The sequence below is a fragment of the Ostrinia furnacalis genome, unplaced genomic scaffold, assembly GCF_004193835.3.
Source record: "Ostrinia furnacalis isolate ACB-3 unplaced genomic scaffold, ASM419383v2 OfSCF1131, whole genome shotgun sequence".
In the NCBI taxonomy this organism is placed as follows: Eukaryota; Metazoa; Arthropoda; class Insecta; order Lepidoptera; family Crambidae; genus Ostrinia; species Ostrinia furnacalis.
The window spans coordinates 261,961-281,586 of record NW_021131370.1 but is presented as its reverse complement, the minus strand read 5'-3'; the positions used below and the strand labels follow the sequence as shown (position 1 = coordinate 281,586).

At 35.8% G+C, this 19,626-nt stretch overlaps 1 protein-coding gene across 6 annotated transcripts in view; it reads left to right on the top strand.

The window, feature by feature from the left end:
- for (cGMP-dependent protein kinase for) overlaps nt 1-19,626 on the top strand; it is a 413,902-nt gene that overhangs the window by 364,666 nt on the left and 29,610 nt on the right. For 3 of the 6 annotated variants that reach the window (XM_028302514.1, XM_028302515.1, XM_028302516.1), the window contains one exon: nt 18,676-18,895. In XM_028302514.1, coding sequence (XP_028158315.1) covers nt 18,676-18,895 — 220 coding nt within the window. Of the gene's footprint in view, nt 1-4,816; nt 4,991-7,265; nt 9,094-18,675; nt 18,896-19,626 lie in introns of those variants that run through there. The other 3 variants (XM_028302513.1, XM_028302511.1, XM_028302512.1) reach the window with 2 other exon arrangements.

Below are 19,626 nucleotides of genomic sequence, written 5' to 3'. Positions count from 1 at the left end.
GTTGTAACACAGTAACATAGTTGTTAATTTTATTGCATATTATGTAATAATTTGCACTTATTGAGCTTGATATCCAAATCACTTCATCAAAACATTAACTTATGACTGTATTTTACCAATCAAGAGCTTATTTTCTTATAGATTCCTTATCTTTATAGTAATAAAAATTAGATTTTCTTGGAAGAGTAGTTGAAAATTTGCAATAACTTATTTCTCAAGTATATCTAAGGGATTATCAAATTGGTAGTATACTCTTTTACCTTTGCAGACTTTTTTAGGTTCTGGAACAACGGCAAGTAAATTATCAAAAGCCTCATAAGATAAATCACTTAATTAATTTGAATTTTGTTGTATTATCGCCAATTGCCTTAAAAACATTATTTTAACCTCTTTTTCTTGATTATTTCTACGGCGTTCTCGGGTATCATCGCTGCTTCTCAGCAGGCGTTAGAGGCATTTTAATAACGCAAATATCCTGTAACAAATGAGTTTTGGGGTTATTAATATTTATTATTTCGATTTATTTGTATAAAACAAAGTTACCCATTGCTTGAACTTTTTAAATTGCAACTGATTAAAAAAAAGTAATTGAAACATAATATTTTGGCAAAATTAAAGGATAATATAATGGCATAAGCAACTCTGTTACCACACGCCAGTAACAGAGTTGCAGCAACAGAGTGGTAAATTTTACATTCCATTATACACCAGTCAAAAAATAAAGCGTGTAGCAAAATATTTCGTTCACATTTAACACATTTACCCCTTAGACAATATACTGAACGTAAACTAATAAAAAAACATACATTACTTACGTGAATAGGTAGGTAACAAAGTGGATGCGCAATAAAAACACGCAGCACGTTCAACACCTTGAGGTCGACTGCCGAGCGACTTACCCCTCCTCCCGATTTAACGAACTCCCACGACGAATGCAGACATCCCACCCAAGATTAAACAATATCCAAAATACCGCCATTTCCATTTTGAGTCGTGAATTAGTTAGTAACATAGCGGTCCAAGTGGTTCCAGATAGTACGTGGGACAAAGTTTAGAAAATTATTTAAAAATTAGATTTTATACTGACTGATTTTAAAACATATTTTATTGAATATTTATAATACTCTGTTTACGATGATAATTAATTTTAAGAAGGTTACTATAGTAGAAAATGCAATTATTTGATGTTTATTGTAACGGAATGCTACATGGGACAGGTACAATTTGTAAGGAAAACCTTTCTGTTACCACTAATGACCACTCTGTTACTTTAAAAAAAATAAAAATATTGAAACTTTAGTCGTTATTCCAATAATAGATGCTCGCTAATGCGATGTATTTTGTATTTAATACATAATTCGTAAAAGATTTTGACATTATTAAGTACAAAAAAATAAAAAATGTTGCGGGACTCGTTTACCTGCACAAAATTTGACAATGACCCTATTAGTAAAATTTCTGAAATAATTAGACACTATCTAATAAAATGTGTAATGTAGAGAATACAAAATATTTATAACTTCTATTTTACGTCAAATGAAGTCATTAGTTGAATTTTAAATTTAAATTACTCACTTCAATAATTAATGATGACAGCTTTGAATATGTTGTCCCAGTATGCAACTTTCTTGTCATTAATTAAAATAATAAATAGAGCGTTACAGTTGCGTAAGCACTATTAATTAATATTGATTTAAGAATGTGTGATGTGACGTTAGTGTAAAATAAATTATAAAAAATACTGCTAATGAATTACCAAGTTCAGTGGGTTTTACAAATTCTCCCTCGCATAATCTTGATTTAAACGACGAAAGTAAGAAAATGTTTTGTTCACAAACTGTACTTATAGCTCGTGAAATTGATATAATCTGATAAATATACCAACAACTAGGTACATAAAGTAAAATCGAGCATGCATTTGTTCGATAGCTCTCAATCAAACTTACTCATCTCTGAAGTACAGCCGCAATGAATCAGCCTTAATTTTTGATGCAAAATGGAACTTATTGCAACTGTATAAGATGCCTCAGTGTTAACGTTAACATGCAGTCGTCTGTACGAAGAAGTCCTACAAATGCACTATAGAGCTAATATCAGAGATTTAAAGCAAATAAGTTTGAGCTTTAAGTCCTCCACTTAAGAATACAAATGGAACTTTGTAAATGCGAAGAACAACTTTTATGTGATAGGGGAGATTGCCCGCATTTATCCAGCTGCATTGTTCAATTAAATAGGCCTCGAATGTGCGCAGTTCCAGTCAGAGATCAATTCATGTTGGTAGGACTGTGCCCTACTTTTGATGATTAACATTTCTGGTTTTTTTCCATAGTATGCCTGCTAAGGACAATAAAATCTAGCCAAGGGGGTTAGGTTAGCAAACACGGTGAACTCAGGCCCGGTTTGTGAATTCAGATTTTTAGGTTGAGCATGCTTATTTGATACTTAACTATGAACTTTTCTTATAAAGTTTATGCTTGAATAGAGGATGATTAAAATCTCAATTTAATAGGCCTTAGTGAGCTGGCTTTGCTAGCTAAAATATATTTTTGTACCCTCGTTACATTACATTACAGCTGCTGTTTTTGAGAAAAAATTGCATAGTAAAATTAACCACTACAAACAAACTACAACCACTTCATTAAGGTAGTCAAACCTTCATCAATGAAAGCGTGAAATGTCCAATCCAAAACAGACGATTCGATTAGTTTTATCGATATTAGAACCAATCGATTGCGACTAGACAAAGTTCACGGTTCGAAAGTTCAAGTAAAAGTAGAAAATGCAGATCGAGTGGCATCTTCGCATTTCATTTGTGACGCAAACGGTCAAGGCTGCGATCACGGTTTCGCTTTCACGTGCACTCTACAGTTTTACAAACATGTGTTTGAACATACGTACCTATGTCGAATCGATTACTACAGTTGTTTAAATAAAGGCCAATCTTGCAATAATCGTGATAGTAACTATTTATTTCAATTGGATAAACATGAACGCCCAATTATGATCCTGCAAGAAACTGAATTAAATATTTATTAGAAACTCCTGTGTAGCCAGGATCTACAGCTTGATCTTCGATAAAACCCAACCTGAGAAGGTTGAGTTAGCCTCAGGGAAAGTTAACCACAATCACAATAGAAGTTCTAAGGTAGTGTTTGGAGTAGATCCAAACATCCCAGAGGTAGATTCGTTGACGTCTTAGAAGATCTAAGCTCACAGCTGGCTAAAATGACATCATTAAACCATGGCACAGATTCCACAGCTTGGATAACGTCAATGGGGATGTTGCCTGGGTCAAAAAGCAAGAGTTTTAATTAGTCCGTCAGTTAACTTATCAAAAAATACTCTACACGTATTTTTCACTTTTTCAAACTAATGAAAATTTAAAGAGATAAAGCGCCCCAAAGTTCATAAGAAGAGGCCCGTGACGTCAACGCTTGCTTAAAAATGCCGCACGTTGTGACGTCGTGCGCAACTTCAACGCACCATAACTATGTAATTATTTGTTAGATTGACAAATAAAAATATATGTGTCCAATATTTTTTGATATTAAACATTACGGACTAAAAAAATTTTTTTAGGCAACTAGCCTATTGCAGACAAAACGTTAAGTAACCAACTTGTAGTTTCTTTTTTAGCGCTGTAGTAAGTAAATAAGAACCTGCAAATATTCGTTCAAATGAAAGTATCAAATGAAGTAATACACGTTTCAAAATAAATTCATGTCCTTTTATGACATGTGTTTCAAAAACTTTTGCTGGCTATTGCAGTTTGAAAACATACGTCTACAGAAATGTGTCGCAAACTTCTTTATGTAGTTCTTACAATATCTGCGTTGTGGGAATTATATTTCATAATGACGTTGATATACCTACAATGTTTAATTAGTAATATTGTGATGAATATTTACGCGTTGCGATTTGTCGAATTGAATTTACGTGAAATCGTAATTAACGTCAATTGTAGCTAGTAAATTGATAGCTCTATTCACTTCAATGAATTCAGTTTCTTCAGTAGTGTTTTCTTTACACTTTCCACATTGAAATTTAATACTTGTCATAGGTATTTTATAATTTCAATTGTCAAGATATTCATGAAAAACGGTATCTAGTTACTTCAAATAGCAATAAGAAACAATCAAAGTGTAACGGTACAAGATACTTAAAACTCACATTTCACAAGCTTAATTAAACTTAAAAGTTACAAAAAACAGATATCATTAGCGATCTAATGAACTATTTTATATCATCACAATCCATGATTAAATGGCTGTTAGTGCGAGGCGTCATTGCAAAAACTAACAAGTGATTGCTTTTAGTTTTATTTTGAGGTCTCAACCTTCAATCGAAAACATTTAGGTAACAATCTGGTCACGGGCGATGCTCTGTGCCGATTCACGTTAGTTTTTATTCACCTTCACTTATTACATTTTACGTTTGAGTTCGTAATTGTCGCTCTAATTTTGGGTTACGTTATGTAAGCTACGTAAAAGTGGTACAAGTCCGTTTATAGTATTTTGGATGCCAATATCTGAAATCTGACATAGTAATTTTAATTATCAGGGTCAATCTAATGCAATCGTAAATTTGAAGAACGTTATATTTCGCACGTGCTATTTACTACAGCGATAGTTGTTTTGTCAGGTTCCACTAATGTTATTTCACCTGCATTTATTGCTATAATCAAAATCATAACGTCTTACTCGTTTACCTTTTGTGACATAAACATGGAGCTTTTTGAATTCAGGTACGTTTTTGTCTCTTTCTTTCGGTCGGGGCTCGCGTTCACGCACGTCGCCCGTATGCGCAGGAGTTGATCGCACAGCAGTAAGCGGGGCGACGCTGTCGTGATTGGTCGCCGCGTCCCGATGTCTCGCGCACAGAATTTAAACTAGTCGCGATCGAGTTCATTGTGAGAAGCAATGTTTTGTTCGCCAATACAAGTTTACGTTCTCTCAACAAAGCTGATTTGAGACAGTTTTTTTTCGTAATGGTAATTGTGTGTGATTTGTGATGCTAAACCGTGGATGTGCTTTTTTTGCGGAAGCCGCAGCTGTTGTCATAGCAGCACCTGAACCTGTATAAAGGATTGGGACGTGCACTCTTCTTTGCGAATTTACAACAACGTTTTTGTATGAATCATCATTTTCACGTGGTCGGTAATTTAATATTTGGTATTTTTAAGGGAAATATTTTATACCTAAGTCGTATTAGGAAACTGGTCCTTTGTTTTAGTCTCATATCTTTCCATTTTTGTAAAATTTCCAAGAGTTTATTATGCTTGTAGCATATTCTGTGATTGCTATTGTTAAAGACTGGTTTGAATACTTGAAAGTTCTATTTCGAAGGTCCTCCCGCACAAGGTTACTGCAGCGATCGCGTTTGTGTGCACTACGCTTGTGCCGTGAAAGTATTTTGGAACGTTGTCTTCACAGCGAAGATATTTTAGCATATTAATGCTTAACTCTCCAGCTTTCTATGCCTTTGAATCGTTCATAAAAATGCCATCAGTAGCTGCAAGCGCATTCATATTTCGCTTGACTGATACTGTTGCATATTTTCCTTTTGAAATGTATTCAAATAGAAACGCCTCATAAACCTGAAAAGCATTGGACCAATCGGTAACTGTACTGATTAACCAAGGGTTTGTGTAACTTTTGTCTTTAGTCACGCATGTTTATCAATCGGTTAACCTACTGTGCGCATGCTATCTGAGATCATTGTCACGTCTCGCTACTTAAACAATGATTAGAAAGTTGAATTGATGCCATCGGGTCTCTGATAAGTGATTGCGTGTTTGACAATAAGCCTCGTAGTATTTCAGCGATTATTTTGATGTTATCATACCACTATAGGCATTCCTGCATCATTATAAAGGTCACCCGACCATAGAAAGTTGATTTATGATGGCTCATATTGTTATATGACAACCTCTGTGTTAGAATGTCTGTGTTAAGTACTTCATGTATTATTATTTATGGCATGTTTACATTGTTTATCGAGCGTTCCTATGTTTTCAAACCTGTGTAATGATAGCGAGATATTATCTCATTCAAACAAAGCACCTAGTAACTTACTATATTCAAACAGTCAACCGAATCAAATCATGTTTATTAAATTGTGCCACGAACGTTATTGTGAACGGTCAAGTTAGAATTGGACAAACAAATACCATTGTTTACGGCCCGTGCGAGTTACCGTTACGGGCCTAAATCCAGGCTGTTCTATTTCTGTTAAATTCCGTCTATGAATGCTAATAAGGCAACGTATTCCAGACACCCGGTCTGAGTCATGGCAACAGCAAAGAGCCCGACAGTTGGAAAAAATGCTGAGCACGCGACATCATGACAAAGTTTTGTTGATTTGCAGCATTTGCCAATGTGAAATGACACACGCTCTTCTTTGTTCTCGGGACAATTAGCTATTGTTTTATCAACGAGAAGTCAACATTCTCAATGAAGCTATAAATCGTAGTAGAATAAATTCTTGTGTTGGATTGTGTTGGTCTATTACTAGGTTCGAATGTGAAGAAAGTATAAGAGGCACCGGCCAGTGATTTCTCGAGTTCCTGGATGCGTTCTCACGTATCATCGTTGGCCAGCCGACTGGATATGTGGACCAATGAACTGGTTTCAACTTAGCTCGCTTGATGTCTAGAAATCGTTTACTACTAACTCGATCATGCGTTTAATGATTGCCACTAATTTGTTACAAATGCGCGTGTTTCATTGTTTAGATACAAGTTTGTTGAAAGCATTATGTGTGTTACTCGTCCGTTTTATTGGTATAACTTTCTGTCTGAGCGTAATGCTCAAGATTCGCAGATTAAGTGAAAGTGTTTATTATAACTATAACCGCTCGTTTGGCTTCTGTGCTACGAGTCCTCATTATCTAATTGTTGTGCAATTGTATCCCATTTGCATTCACTTGATGGGCTCTTGGGACCCAGTTACTGCTTCCTTGTGATCGTCGGCGATGGCTCGTGTCTTGTGCAACCCGTGCTTGCGTCCCGTGACGCGTCCGCTCTTGCGAAGTCTTAAGCGTTATGTTAGGAGGTCTAATCTGTTGCGCAAAGTGCGTAAAAATAATGAAATACTTCATTCATATTGAACCTCTTTTTGGCACATGCTGATTGTTGCTGAAATCCTTTGTCTTTTATTAAGAACAATCCCCAAAATTTGCAAGAAATGTGCAATGACTGCGAGTTATTACAGTAATAAACTTTTTGTATAAAAACGTTGTTGTAAATGAGACAATATAATTTTCAGATTGTGAATATTACACAGATATGTTCTGTTGCCTAAAACTAAAACTGGATACATATGGTTTAATGATTGTACCGATTACAGTCTGACCTCGCATAGAGGTAAATAACATTAGTGAAACGGTAAAATGGAATTACCCTCATCTGCTCTTCGGCGAGTTCTAAGAGGAGGAATATCAACTTACAGAAATGAGGTGACATCGACAGTTGGAGCTGCAATATGAAAATCAAGCATTACCCAGGAAAAGCGGTCATGGAGGACCCGTGGCTCTCGATCGGTGATAGGACTATGGACTTGGTGTACGCTGCGAATTGGGTTGGAGCAAGGAATCTCAGTAATTATAACGAAAATGATCATAGTTCTGATAAGACTAAGTTCAACTCAATATCACGAAGCAAGTCCTGCAGAGACGTAGGGCGCGGAAATGACAAAATTTACGAAAAACCGTACTCTGACGACAGTGGTTTCTACTCTAGCATCGTTCCTAATGAAAATATATCTCAACTAGCCAAATATCAACAAAATATAGAGGAAAAGGCGCGAGCCAACAATAATCTCATAGCACAAAATAAGTTGAAGCATAGTTATAGTTTTAAAGACATGCCCAACGGGTATAGACCGTCTACGCTAAGGCGTGTAAAACGAAGAAATTTTACAGAGTGGGATATTGAAGCTTTTGGAAGCAACGGTAAACAAGCGCCTGTGCCTCCACAGCGGAAGGACTCTTTAAAATATGCACATAGACAAAGGAAAGTAGATTCTAAGAAAAACTATTATCCACTACCTGACCCCGGCCCAGTGCCGCCTGACCCTGCTTCCGAATCTTACTACGAATACTATTCAAGAGTTAGTCAACAGAACAATGATACTGATAGCGATATGATTAAACTATTGAAGAATGACACGAAGAAGGAGAAGTACCCACATAACGGGGAGTCCTCAGAGGCTTCCCCAAGCAATTTCGGGAACGATGCAATGTACCAGATAATCAACACAATGGCTACCCTAGACTTGACGCCAATGAAATCCAGATCAGGGCAGCAAAAAGCCGCTGTGGATTGTGAAGCGGAAGATTTGGGGCTATACATGCGGCCTATTAATGGATCGTTATCTACATGCGAACAACTTCCGAACCACACTACGCAACCAGTTAACGAACGAAACGCACGTATTGAAGATGTTAAGCCGAGCTTCCGGTCTAAATCATTGAGAGTTAAGAGCGAGGGCCGAGCGCCTCTGCGGGCTTACCTTGACGCGGTGCAGCGCGACAGTTCACACAATGACGTCACTGTCACGCAGCCCAAGAGGAATCTGTCTCCAAGCGAGCAGCTGACCATGATGCAGTTTGACATGTACAACGGAAACCAACATCCCCCTCTATCAACAAACGGGTTCGCCGTCGATTTGGGAAAGGAAAGTGACAGTCGGACTACGAACGGTGTTACGAAACATATTAAACGTGATAGGTATGGCAAGTTGTACAATACAGTGAGAGTGAAAAGTGACGATAGGTATGATAGGTACGCTGACATTATGTCTTTTGGAGCGCCAAAGGACCGTATAAGCGAGGAACGGGTGTCGAATGGCAATGGTGTTTACGCGAGGAGTGCGAAAAGTTCGTCTAGTGGTTCGGACTCTGACTTCTCTATACCGCGGCCTAAGCTGATAGTGCCTGTTCACACGTATGGGACACGGAAGAGAAGGACAGGGAATCTGTGTCAGCGGGACAGTAACGCCACTGAGTCGTCACTGGACGCTGGGATAATCCTGGATGTCACGCGCCTGGAAGAAGAGAAACCAGCTGAAAAGCCCCAGCGCAATGAAGAACCAGGTAATAACACCAACCATCATAATGTACATATTTTTATCGCTAGGATACTGTTCTTAAGTGTTTGCTGATGTTGATCGATGAGGAGATATAACGCGGAGGTTATTATAGCTCGTCTACACGTGACAATCATTATCTGAATTAGGTACCAAGTATAAAAACTTGTACGGTGTTTGTGCGAGTCTTGGAAATATGATTTTACACCGATTACTTACAAATTAAGCCAAAAACCGTATTTTAAAGAAAATTTCGGGAAAAATTATACCTCATTAAGATAAGATACGACCGGTAGTTTAAAACTTATAGGAAACAATAAACTTCATTTGTAAATTCGTAATTAGCATACAACTTGCTTTAATTTAGCATGAAGAGCCTAACATAACCATAATTCATAAGTATAACAATAATTCTATTCATAGTATACTTCCAAAATCACGAATTACTTTGAAAGCAAGGTGAATAAGCTCGGCCTCGCAATTGATGGAATATTAGGCATCGGCTTGCGAAATCCGCCATATACCTACGAGTGCATGGGCAATCTGCGCGTACGCATTCAACCACTAAAAGTTGCTAAACCCAACGAGGCTGGTATATCAATTAGTTAACACCACTCTGCCCTACATTCGGGCTAAATCATGCATGAATATAAGCATAAGTAGGTACGGCACAATTATCATGCTTAATAGCTTAAATAATTCCGATAAGAACTCTATTACAAAACTTAAGTGCCCGTTAAAATGTTGTTTACGAGAAACAGGATACAATTAAAACTAGAACGGTCTGATTTTACATTTATTTTGCTGATTTATTTGATGCAAATTGTGTTAAATTACGGATTCATTTTAAGTATTCAGGGTATTGGATTTGCAAGTATCAAGCAATCGGTGCATTGCATGTAATTAATTAACAACACATCCAATTATGTAATATTAATCAAGAATTTAAATAATTACAGCATAACAAGCGTCATTTGTTGACCTAGAGAACGACCTTATTATCTCGAAACAAGATCAATTTTTGCTGTTACAAAAAATTATAAACTTGATTCGTCGCCATCTGATTTGTTTTTGTCTAAACCTTAGTACCTATCTTACTTGTACTTATAATTACTATGACTTAAATTGAGTTTACTTTATTTCTGAACAAATTATATTCAACCAATTTTCAAATAAGATGACTAAAAAACTATAGCTTATGATAAGTGATCTTATATTTCATTTTCGAAATATCAGTTTGCTCACATTAACAAAAACTTAAGCAGTTATGTATTTCAGTTAGTTGTATGTGGCAGTAAGCCTTATTTATTCCAAGATTTCTAAAGAAAATTATTGGCAAATCATACAAGTAAGTCGTTTCATTAAGTGATCGTGTTGCGCAGATTAAGCAATTGTCCAATTTAACTTTCACTTAAGAAATAATGTTATCGAATAATCAAAATAATTTACTGTTATAGTGTCCCTCGCTAAGTGTTTATTGGTTGATACATTGTACGATAGCAATATCTTCGTAATAATTGTAATGTAATTTAAAACTTGCCATTTTAACAATGATAGAAGAATACTTAGTGTTATTCCATAATAATAGTTTCATTAAATGAATTATGAAAATGCGCCGTCACTTTCAGTAAAGTGAAGACGCATTTTCATAATACTTTTCTGTGCATTTTAATTTATTGCTAAATTAATATTTTGTGTTCAGGTAATTACTTTTTAAATAGAAACCGTGTTGGTAGATAATGAAGTGTAAATTTCTAACATATCATAGTTAAGTTCATAAATGTTGCAATTCTTCATTTGTAAAGTAATCATTCTTTATGTAAGTGTACGTCCGTAGACTATGATATATTAACGGATGTATAATTTATGATTGAAACTTGAAAAGCATGAAATAATTTTGATTTCTACACCTTATATCCGCTTTAACACTGATATTTGTATAGTATTGGTCTTTAAGACCGACGACATTTCGTTCGTTCGTTCGTTTCAGCCGAAAGACGTCCACTGCTGGACAAAGGCCTCCCCCAAGGATTTCCACAAAGACCGGTCCTGCGCCGCTTGCATCCAGGTACTTCCCGCGACCTTCACCGGATCGTCGGTCCACCTAGTGGGAGGCCTGCCCCCGCTACGTCTTCCAGCTCGTGGTCGCCACTCAAGAACTTTCCTGCCCCAGCGGCCATCAGCTCTTCGAGCTATGTGCCCCGCCCACTGCCACTTGATTTTAGCGATTCTGCGGGCTATGTCAGTCACTCTGGTTCTCCTACGGATCTCCTCATTTCTGATTCGACGCAGGCTCGACGACTTCCAGCCTCCCGAACAAGCCGGTTTCCGAAAAGGCTTTAGTACCATAGACCACATACATACGCTACGGCAGATTATACAGAAGACCGAGGAGTATAATCAGCCACTTTGTCTGGCGTTTGTGGACTATGAAAAAGCCTTCGACTCGATCGAGACCTGGGCAGTGCTACAGTCTCTCCAACGGTGCCAAATTGACTATAGATACATCGAAGCGCTGAAGGGCTTGTACGAAAACGCCACAATGTCGGTCCGCCTCCAGGATCAGAACTCGAAACCTATCCAGTTGCAGCGAGGGGTGAGACAGGGAGATGTCATATCTCCGAAACTGTTCACCACCGCCCTGGAAGATGTTTTCAAGCTTCTGGACTGGAGCGGATTCGGCATAAATATCAACGGCGAGTATATCACCCACCTTCGTTTCGCGGACGATATCGTAGTCATGGCTGAGACCGTGGAGGACCTAAACACAATGCTCGATGGCCTCAGTAGAGTCTCTCAACAAGTGGGTCTTAAAATGAACATGGACAAGACAAAAATTATGTCAAATGCCCGTGTTGTACCCACTCCTCTGAAGGTTGGAGACACTATACTCGAAGTTGTTGACAATTATGTATATCCCGACGACATTTATTTTTGTTGTTTTCTTTAAAACGGCAATAATGAGCTCTACCTATTTGTGATCTGCTATACATAAATCTACACTAATATTATAAAGAGGAAAACTTTGTTTGTTTGTTTGGTTGTAATGAATAGGCTCAAAAACTACTGGACCGTTTTTAAAAATTCTTTCACTATTCGAAAGCTACATTATCCACGAGTAACATAGGCTAAATTTTATTTTGGAAAAAAATAGGGTTCAGGGGTCCACGCGCGCGAAGCCGCGGGCGGAAAGCTATACTTAATATTATAAATGCGAAAGTAACTGTCTGTCTGTCTCTCTTTCACGCCTAAACCACTGAACCGATTTTGATGAAATTTGGCATAGAGATAGTTCGAGTCCCGGGAAAGGACAAAGGATAGTTTTTATCCCGGTTTTAGAAACAGGAACGCGCGTGATCAAGTTTTTCTGTGACAGACAAAATTCCACGCGGGCGAAGCCGCTGGCGGAAAGCTAGTTACTCAATAAAGAGAATTAAAAAAATGTGCTAATGTCTATCTAGACTCATTTTAATATGGCATTAAAAGTTTTAAGCACTCGTGCGAACTTGTGAACATTTTTAAATTACCAGCAAAAGGTGTAATAAATTCAATGAGTATGAATGTTTTAAGTGCACACTTTCAGTCATGTCAACCGCAGGCAATAGCCCGACTTTCACGAAATGAGGATATGATTAATTACCATAACTTAAGGTATGATCTAACTACCTGTCTGTGCAGGAATATCTCATTAATAATGAGTAATTTTTGACAGACTGAGTTCACTTAACTTCAGTATCTTCTTATAATACGGGGCTAAATTATAAAGTATTTTTTTTACAAGAACTATGACTTTTTGTATAATTATTTTTAACCTTTAGCTACTGAGGTGGATTTAATTTCACGTAAACACTGACGTGGGGGCCTGAGAGGCCCGTAGATATGTGTGCTTTTATTTAAAAATATATAATCTTTTTAGGGTTTTATGTTTGATAATTATTAATAGTGGTTATATTTAAATACAATAAAACGATTTTTATGTAAATTATTTCTTAATAAGTACGTATTATTTCAATATTTAGAAAACATGTAGCATTTTTTGGCAAAAATCTCATAAAATCATGATTCACAAAGTTATCATGAAAAATATTCATAAATTCAACAAATCAACTTATAATCTTAATTTTCAATAGTCTTTTTAGTCTTTTTAATGATATATCAGTAATCCTAATATGAAAAAGGGGGGAAAAAATTACACACATCAAATAGTGCGAATTAAACACAGTCTGGATAAACTTGCTTTGCTCAGTGAAGGAAGCCATACATGTTTTTAAAATGTAGATTTCACTTGAATCTTCAAAGGACATGTATGGCACTTGGTTTCATCGTTTAAATCTTGATAGACAGGTACAGGCATATCATTTCCTAACATACGTGCCAAAAACTACTGTTCTTCTATTTTTCATTAAATGCTGGTTATTTTTAATTCCGAGATACCGCTTTCTCCCGGACGACGTACTGTAGGCTCCATATTATAGATTTTTTCAAATTATTTCAAGAAAAGACGATAACTAAATAAAAACTATAAACAAAAAAAGTTACGCCAATACTGAGGTGGGGGCCTGAGAGGCCCACAAGAAACTTTAAAATTAATTTACCTACTGAAATTGCGCGTGCAATCACGTGCACAGTTGTTGACAGCCTCGGCGCAATGAAACTCGAAGGTACCAAAAGATTCGCGTGTGTCATGCACTTGGGAGAGGAGAAATTCAACAATTTGACTTTTACAAGGCCTGAGAGGCCCCCACGTCAGTAGTTAAAGGTTAAAAACATAATTTTCCATTGAAATCAAAAGATCGTCGTGCACAGTCGCACTTTCCATACAGTCTCAATCAATTGAGTTTATTCTAAATGTTTAAATGTTTTGATAACGAGTCCCTTGCTTGTTGCAATAAAACTAAATTTTCTTTGTTGTATTTAATTCAACCTTGAAGAGATATGATGAATATTAATCAAAAGAGCCTTTATGAATAGAAATGACCAGTGTGCATTATAAATATAGTTTTTTACGCTAATAAATTACATTAAATATCACGGAATGCTTTAACCAAATGTCAAGGAAACATAAATGCTAGAAAAGCTGTATTAAAACATTTCAAAAAAATATTATTCAATTGGAAAAATCTACTGTATTAATTAGACACAATAGTATTAAATATTTTAACACTGCATCTTTAGATATGTTTCGTTTTATTTGCCAAAAAAGTTAGAACGTTTTTCTTCGTAAACACATTTCTATCCTCGCACTTTGATTTTAAATCTTTTTTATTAAAAAAGAAACTCCTAACAACGTGATAATTATGTTTCGGTTTACTATCACAAAAGTGACAACTATCGCGCGTTATCTACAAGTTAATTTCTCCTATTGACACTATCTTTTAAGTGAAAAGTGACACTTTTTTCTGAGCATACCAAAGTGGTTTGACACGAGTTTTATAGCTATGTTTGACGTTTGAATAGTTCCCATTGTCTTCCAAATTCAAGGAACAATGGTTTTTGTTATCTCAAACAGAACACAAACTCTAAACATGGGTTATTTTAAAGTCTGACAAAAAAGTGTTTGAACGCACTTACAGTGCTGTAAAAGTCTTCCTCAATATAATTTTGGATAACTCATACGATATTTTTGTCTGCGATGTCAAAAAATTTAGTAAAACTTCAAAGAGTTGTTTTGAGCTAGGTATTTCTATGTTATTTTTGTTAATATCATAAAATAATATTTTAAGCTAGTCTAGCAATTCTCATGCGTGTCGGTCTCGTGCTGGTCATCCGTAATAACAGAACGAGAACGATTAACACTGACCCGCTTTTGTTTTCGAGGGCAGTAACAAAAACAATGCATTTTAAATATCGTTTTTATCGGAACGTTCTTTACTGGGTGACTTGTTTCCGTTGGAGAGAGATTTTTTTATTTATTTATTTATTTATTTATTTATTTATTTTTGGGAAACATACAGTTACAATATAATTTAACTTAGGTGCAGTAAGAAAACACATAAACCAATTAAGTTTCCACAGTTAAATATACACATAAAGTTGATTTGATACACATAAAGAAGATGAAAATTTTCCATTGATTTGATTTTAAAGTAAGTAAGGATTTTTGCTTTCAAATGTTTTTTCAACCCTTCCAAAGATTTTTTGATACAAATTCTAGTGTCGTTGTTATACTTAGAGTAAGTAAGACAATGGTGCTTGAAGGTTAATAGTTAATCCTATTATGTAGGTAGTTCTTATAAGTGCTTTATCTGGATAATTTTAAAAATTTAATTTGAATAAGTAAATATTCGTTTATAATATCGATGGAATCAATAAAATAATCATGTTGAATCAATCTTTCTCTCAATCTTAATCTTCAATTAACTGGTTGTAAATAAATAAATTTTTCGTTTTTATTTAGATCCTGTTCATTAGCCCTTGCTCTTACCGTTAAGGAATTAATTTTTCGAAACCGGTATAGAAATTAGTGAACCTGAAAAATTGCAGTTTAATCTATTAGAATGATCGATCGAACACATGACTATCGAATTAATAAAAACAATCGAATGCGATTTGCAATCGATATAACGGTTTGATGATAATCCAATTGCTAAACAATAGGAGGACATTGGCATGGATTGATACCACTTTATATCCGGGTCACTAGGGTTGACCGTGTGTAGAATCATTAATCGCAGACCGACTGTACTAGTACCGACTACCGCACATCGAGGTAACACTAAGGCATCTTATGGAGAGGTAGTAGGAGCTGTTTTCCAATAAAAATATGCTGCTGTCTGTACATAGAACAATCAATTCGCACGACAAGGCATTTGTTCACACGCTTATCGCCACTCCAACCCTGAGTACCTACCTACTTGTAGTTGATTAACCAATTACTCAATTCTCGACTCTACATTGTGAATCTTGGGAATCATATTTCAATAACGACGCGTTTCAATTTGACAACCGGTAATGATATGCGAAGTTTTTTGTTCGAAGATTTAGTCATGGAGACGGCGATTTTGAAACCTTGAGGTGTTCTTGCGATTTTGGCTGTAAACTAGTGTTGTCAGGTTGCCTTTAGAGTTTTAAATCATATTAATTTACCGAATAAAATTGGGCATTAAGGCAAAAGTTATTGAATAGTGATTGCCCAGCATGCGAAAGGACTCGTAAAGCCTTTTCAAGGAAAAATACTTTAGCATAAAGAAAAATGTCTATGTCACATTAGCGATCAGACGCACTCGCAGATTTATGGCATTTGATATAATTCCGCTGAGCATCAATGTATGACTGACAGATAGACTCCAGTTTTGGGAATTGATTACTCAAAGCTTTCCTTACTTTGGGACTAGATGGTGCGGTTTATAATGTCCGAGAATATTATTATTATACCTAAAGATGGATACAGTCATTCTTCCATTTGAAGCGTGCAAAATGATTTAAGTGGTTCGCCAACCACGTCGACCTCGGCAAAATTTAAAAAAATGCCCACTTTATATTAAAATTAATGCACAATCGCAACTTTCGGTTGCAAATTTTCAATTATTTAAGGTGAATTAAAATAATGTATGCAAAGAAGAAACGGGTACAGTTAAATTAGGCGTGTGTAATTAGCTTTAAACGGTTAATTATTTTCAATTGACGTAGTAATGTTTAATGTTTTCCGTAATACTTGACGAGGGATAAAATGATGCTGTAAGGTTATAATTACAGGCATAATAACCATCCTTTTGCGCACAAAAAATACCTAATTTTACTTATCGAATCAAAGTAGGTACTGTCCGGAAAATACATATGCCTATATCGCATTAAAAAAAATACAGATTTTATTGTGTTGTCGACAGCATCAGCACACAGACTTATGCCCGTTTTTACCATCAATCCCTAATTTTTAAGTGATGGTAACACATAACAGGAGTTTTGTTTTTATTGAGGTCACTTAAAAATTAGGGATTGATGGTGAAAACGGCTAAGCATAGATTCAATACCTGTTTCTAAGTAGGTACTCTTATGGCAAACTAAAAATAAATAAAAACTATTAATACGACTTGTATTGATTCAACCTTGACAAAACACATTGAAATTACTCAAATATACGGCGTGTGTTTATAAAACAATGGCACTTCTAGTTTCAATTTAATGGCATTCGTGGGAATTCTAAAAATGTTTTTTTCTATACATAGTTTATTTAATTTAATATTACTGCTTCTTCGAATAATGTAACAATTATAAACAATAATATACATAGTTTTAGTTGATTTGCACCACCTTACTTTAACCGTGACTATGACCATAACCGGTGTTTTTGTATGGAGTTTGATATTATTTGACGTTTGTTAAAGTTAAATTACGATGGTGCCAGCCTTAGTAGTTACGTATGAATTAGAATAAATTAATGCTTAATGCACATTCAATAATTCTGATTACTATTGTTCCTCTTCTAACTTAACCTACAAGTACTTAACCACAGAATAAATGAAATGTTTAATTTATTATTTCCTTGCAAATTGATATAATTATGACCAAATTATTTTAACGAAAGTAGGTTTCCATATTTAAATTTCCTAATAACAACTGCATTTCGCAAACAGTTAATTTGTTTTACAATTATACCTCGGCTGCCTACTTCCGGTTAAATATAAGTATATCATTTGACTAAATTGCCAACATTAATATGTCAAGTTGTCGAACTGGACAGTCACGTGATATCTAATTATATTCGCAACCTAATGACTAGGCCAAAGTTAAGTATACTATTTACAGTAATTAACTAAATTAGTATAAACATAGGTAGCAGGACCTACTGTTGCAGCAATACATAATACCTAAGTAACATTAAAAAACCGGCCAAGTGCGTGTCGGACTCACGCACAAAGGGTTCCGTACCATTGATTTATGAAATTAATTTTTTTATTTAAGTTATTTGTATGAGGAGACCAACTTTTTTCCACTTTGGAAGCGTCTGTCACGCAAACTATTCGGTTTAGAAAAAAAATATTTTAGAAACCTCGATAAAGACCTATCCATAGATACCCCACACGTATGTGTTTGATGAAAAAAAAAAATTTTTGAATTTCTATTCTAAGTATGGGGAGCCCCCAATATTTATTATTATTTTGCATCAAAATCTTAATGCGGTTCACAGAATACATCTACTTACCAAGTTTCAACAGTATAGCTCTTATAGTTTCGGAAAAAAATGGCTGTGACATACGGACGGACAGACGGACAGACAGACATGACGAATCTATAAGGGTTCCGTTTTTTGCCATTTGGCTACGGAACCCTAAAAAAGTTGTAGGTTAAGCTATTCCTATTTTTACCAATCAGTCAATCATAATAAGTTACTTCTTTGTGAATACTGATTAGAATCCGATCCCCTATTGATTGATGGTGTTGTCAACTCTATTGTCTGCACTGTACGTTCTTCAGTCAGAACTCAGTCAAGTGTCACGGGGCTGGCAATAAGGGATCATAATACTGAAAGGCAAGGCAGTTTAAGTATTATAAGGCGTAAACTGATTGAAATTTAGAGCCCTATCTGCCTCCTTGTCTGTGAAGGAATTTTGTCGACCTGCTCTTAACTGACCATCTCTTTCTTCCACAGAGGGTCGCGTGGAGGTCTCCCGCGAGAACAAATACCTCAGCACCATGGCTCCCGGCAAAGTCTTCGGCGAGCTGGCCATCCTGTACAACTGCAAGCGAACGGCCACCATAAAGGCTGCGACCGACTGCCGGCTTTGGGCCATCGAGCGGCAGTGCTTCCAGACTATCATGATGAGGACTGGTCTCATCAGGCAGGCGGAATACACGGACTTCTTGAAGAGGTAAGTCACTCTTTAAAAGATTAAGATCTAGCGAAGTTTTTAGGCATTCTAAGGCTGAGTTACACTACCTTAACTATAACTTTAACAGGTGTTTTTTATGGAATTTGATAGACTTAATTGATGCTTCTTACGTTAAGGTGGAGCCACTCAACCTAAGCTTCATCTGGATATAATCAGTTAGATCGTTCGTAGGGTATTATAGCCAGTGCAAATAAACTTTAGCAATTTTGTACATGAGACTTTATGATCAGAGGCTTCAGCAGACAAAGGTTGCATGTTATTCAATTTAATTTTAGTTATATTAAGTGCTATTTTGGAACAAAAATGTACAGTATAATATGCTGTCGCTGTATACAGACGTAACATATTATACTGTAGGATTTAATAGTGTTTTAATAGGGATCATTACAACAAAATGTAAGTGCAGCCTAAAATATCTTCATCTTCTGTTGTCAGTGTATCAGTACCTAGTTCAGTGTGTTATTTTATGTCATTTTTATGGCCTAATGTAGGAACAACAATACTAGCCTGCCCACAGTTCATATAAAACGGTAACAGGAACACAGTAATTTGTAGAACTAGATGAGACTGTTACGTTGATGACATCATAGCCGAATTGGTTTATCTATGAATTGCAAGATAGGGTTTAAAATTAAATATTCCTACAAACATATAACATTAATTTGTGAATTAGAAATGTAAAGCAAAAGTCACAATCACAAATCATATTT